At 32.7% G+C, this 3,968-nt stretch overlaps 1 protein-coding gene across 1 annotated transcript; it reads right to left on the bottom strand.

Annotated features, from left to right (window-relative positions):
- Window positions 1-254: 254 nt before the first annotated feature.
- Window positions 255-3,746, bottom strand: LOC25501096 (receptor-like protein EIX2). Its single transcript, XM_013589658.3, has 2 exons — window positions 1,029-3,746; window positions 255-574 (listed from the first exon to the last, which is right to left on the bottom strand). Exon 1 carries the CDS (start codon window positions 3,726-3,728, stop codon window positions 1,068-1,070), a length of 2,661 nt encoding a protein of 886 aa, XP_013445112.2. The 5' UTR covers window positions 3,729-3,746; the 3' UTR covers window positions 255-574; window positions 1,029-1,067.
- Window positions 3,747-3,968: the final 222 nt, after the last annotated feature.

Here is a 3,968-nt window from a genome sequence, read left to right on the forward strand (position 1 = left end):
TTGTAAAAAAAGGATGGATAGAGTATTATTTATTTGCCAATAACAAAAAAATTATATCTTTAGGATGTGTTTTTGTAAAAAAAAAAAAGAAAAAAAAAACTTCTTTAGGACGTGTGAATCTTGAAATTCAATACCAAATTTGTTACCTGTTGGAACTTTATTCATTTTTTTTTGGTACTTTATTCATTTATTTATTTATCTGACTTACCGTTGAAACTTTATCTGAAAACATGCCCGAATTGCTTAGGTACTCGTAGTATAGTACTGTACTTTATTAATTTACAAATTCACACAAATCATTTTTGAAATGAAAAAACATAAAATGCTCTCGTTGAGAGTTGAATTCAAAACCTCTCGCTCATTAAACGGATTCTCTAACCAACTGAACCACCAGAGCTGAGTTTTTTTCACACAAATCTTAAATTACATGGAATGTTGTAAACAATCAAAAGACAACAACAATAACAAAACAAAAACTAGAGTTTATTAAACACCAAAGTTGAAAGATGCTCCAAAGGTACAAGGCGAGTCCATTAGAGTCCCAAAGAACACAAGTCCACGACATGATATTTTTCTGCAAAATAAATCAATAAAAATATCTCATGAGTTACATAGTTATATTCACTAAATAATATCGATTCAGACTATGTTTTAAATTTGAAAACTGTACACCAATTAATAATTTTATGAGGAAAACAAAATTTAGTAGAAAGTCTTAAAAAGTATTAGTGGTTACTCATAAGAACTTGAGAATTATTATGTAAAAAAGCATAATCACCCAAAAATTTACTTAATTATCATCGTGTGTTCGGAGAAAAAGAAATGGTGAGAAAAAATACAATATGAAAGTTGCAATAATTTTTCCTTTTATGACAGCTTAAATATGTATAATTGCTTTTAAGCTAAAGTAGCTCCCAAAATAGCTTTCTAAAAATTTAATTGTTTTTATTGTGTATTTCAAAGAGGGAAAACATGCGATGTTGATAAATAAACGAACACATAAAAATTACAATACTGGATTTGCTTACCATATTGAAAAGATTCAAGTGAAATAGTGCACTTTATGACTATTTTGACATAAACCAGTCTTTCACATCATAAAGGAAATTGAAGTAAGCATGTCTCCATGACCTCTTGAATAAAAGAGAACCAAAAACTACCCAGAAGCCTGTTGCAAATCCAACTCCCATACCCATATAGAAACATTCCATTAGCTCGGATCCTTCCTCTTCTTTTGCCATAACATTTATGTCACCATCAGGGACTTTATCATGGTTGCATTTCTCAATGAGCGGACTTCCACAAAGTTCAGGATTGCCCATATAACTAAGTGGTGTAAAGCTTTGGAGTTGGGTTCCTAATGGGATTTGACCTTTTAAATTGTTGAATGAGAGATTCAATACCTCAAGAAAAGATAGAGCAGACATGGTTTGAGGAATTTCTCCTGAAAGTGAGTTGTTTGACAGATCAAGGGACTCTAACTGTTTCATGTTGCCAATTTCATTTGGTATGGTTCCCATGAATTGATTTTGTGACAAGTTCAAGGATTGTAATGCAGTGAGTCTGAATATTTCTAAAGGAATTCTGCCGGACAAACTATTGTTAGAAAGATCAATGACATGCATATACTTAGGATAGTTCAAGTCGTTGCCTTTTGATAATAATGGAATAGTGGTTATAAAAGTGACACCGAAAACATTGTATGAAAAATAAAATTCATTTTGTGTAACATCATTAAAAGTCATGGAAGTGATATTTGATAGGCACTGAGGTATTGCTCCAGTTAATCTATTATTTGAGAGATCCAAAACAAAGAGAGAGGATAGTTGGCATATTTGTGAAGGAATATCACCACTAAATTCATTTGATCTCAATTGAAGAACTTCCATATCTTGTCCAATCCAATTTGGTATATTACCAGAAAATTTGTTGTTCCTAAAATTAACAATCACGAGTTTTTTACAACTTTCCAATGACACAGGTATTTCCCCATGCAACATAGTATTAGAAATATGGAACGACATAAGGTTGGATAAGGAACCCATTGAGTTTGGAATCATGCCTGTTAGATTATTGTTCCCTAGATTGACATGAATAAGAGATTTCCAGTTTCCCCAACATTCAGTGAGTCCTCCAGATAAATGGTTATCAGAGACATCCAAGAACATTAAATTGGTGTTCTCTATCATATTATGGCATAACAGATGAGAAAGAGGTCCAGTCAAATTGTTGAAACTTAAATTGAAAACACTCACATTTGAAGTTAATTGAGGAAGGCCACCACTCAAACCATTATCAATCAACCATGTAACTTTAGAATTTAACAACACATTTGACATGTTCCAAGGCATGTTATTGTGGAATAAAGAAAGAAACAAACAATGAGATGCCAAACTCCAAAACTTGTCCTGAGATACATCTTTAAACGTGGAGTTTTCAATTTTTAAAGTAGTGAGAGATGTTTGTGTGTACAACCATGGGATAAGTTTAAGATTTGCACACTTCAAATCAAGTAGTTGAAGTTTAAAAGGAGGAATCCATTGAGGATCAAAATTGAAGATGGATAAGGGTGAACCAAACCACAACTCTTTTAAATTGAAAAGTTTGTCAAAATTTCGATGCGTCACAACTCCTGAAAGGTTATTTTCTCCTACATACAACACCTCTAAATTTGAGAGTTTTCCTAAACTTTCAGGAAGACTACCGGTTAAGTTATTTAAGACAACATCAAAGACAGTCAATGATGACACATTCCCCAGAGTTGTTGGAATCGATCCAATCAATAAATTCATACTGAGCTCTAGATATTCAAGGTTTGTAAATTGCCCTATCCAGTCAGGAATTTTTCCACTCATCTCGTTGCCCATCAAAATCAATGTAATCAAGTTTTGAAGTTTCAATAATGTTTCAGGTATTTGTCCATGGAAACGATTTGCTTGAAGATTTAAATAAGCAAGGCCACTTATATTGAACAACCAAATAGGCAAGTCAGAGAAGAAATCATTTTGAGAAAGATCAAGATATTCAAGGGAAGTGAAGTTGGCATATAGAAGAGACTGACTAGCACTTTTAAGCTGACACCTATACAAATGTAACTCAGAAAGTGAAGGAAACATAGTCAATATTTGAAGCCAACGAGTTTCCCTATGGAGATCAATGGAGTCCAGGTTGAGAAATTGTAAGGATGACGAGAGACGAAGAAGCCATCTCAAATCATTAATCACAAGATTCTCATTTTGAGACAAGTCAAGATGAAAAACATTGGAAAAGTTTCCACTCCCATGAGAAGTGTTAACTGATGACAATTTTTGACAATCCATTGGCAAGTGTATGGATTTGAAATCGTTGTTGCTCAAATCCAAGTAGTTCAAAAATTCAAGGTCAAATAAAGAAAGATGAATTTTACCTGCCAAACAATGTGGTTTATTCGTTTTCATGTTGCCAATAGTGATGTCTTCATCATCATCGGTGAAACAAGGGAGGCTGATATTTGTGACTCTGCCATTCATGTTACAATGAACTCCTCTCCATTTGCAACAATCTTCTTTGTTGGACCATGTTGGCAACATGCCTAATGGATCAATGAGTCCATGTTTAAAACAAAGGAGTATTTGTTTGTCTTTTTGGTTGCAAGAAGCATTTGTCTCACATATTACTATATTTAATATTATTATAAATGAAAATAATAGAGAGAATGGTGCATTTTGGGAGGAGATAAATCTCACCATGTTATCACTAGATATAAAGGTTTAAGATATTGTAATTAGTCTACCTTGGATGCCTTATATATAGGTGGCACATATGGAGTGTCAGTTGGGTTAACGACCTTGGCTTCTTTTTTGGGGAGACCCTTATATTATTATTATTTGAAAATTGTTTAAGGCATATTTTCATCATTTTTCAACAAAAGATAAAAGTAAAATAAATTGCTGATAATATTTTTATTGCGTTTTTCAACTTATCATTGA

The sequence above is a fragment of the Medicago truncatula genome, chromosome 8 (assembly GCF_003473485.1).
Source record: "Medicago truncatula cultivar Jemalong A17 chromosome 8, MtrunA17r5.0-ANR, whole genome shotgun sequence".
In the NCBI taxonomy this organism is placed as follows: domain Eukaryota; kingdom Viridiplantae; phylum Streptophyta; class Magnoliopsida; order Fabales; family Fabaceae; genus Medicago; species Medicago truncatula.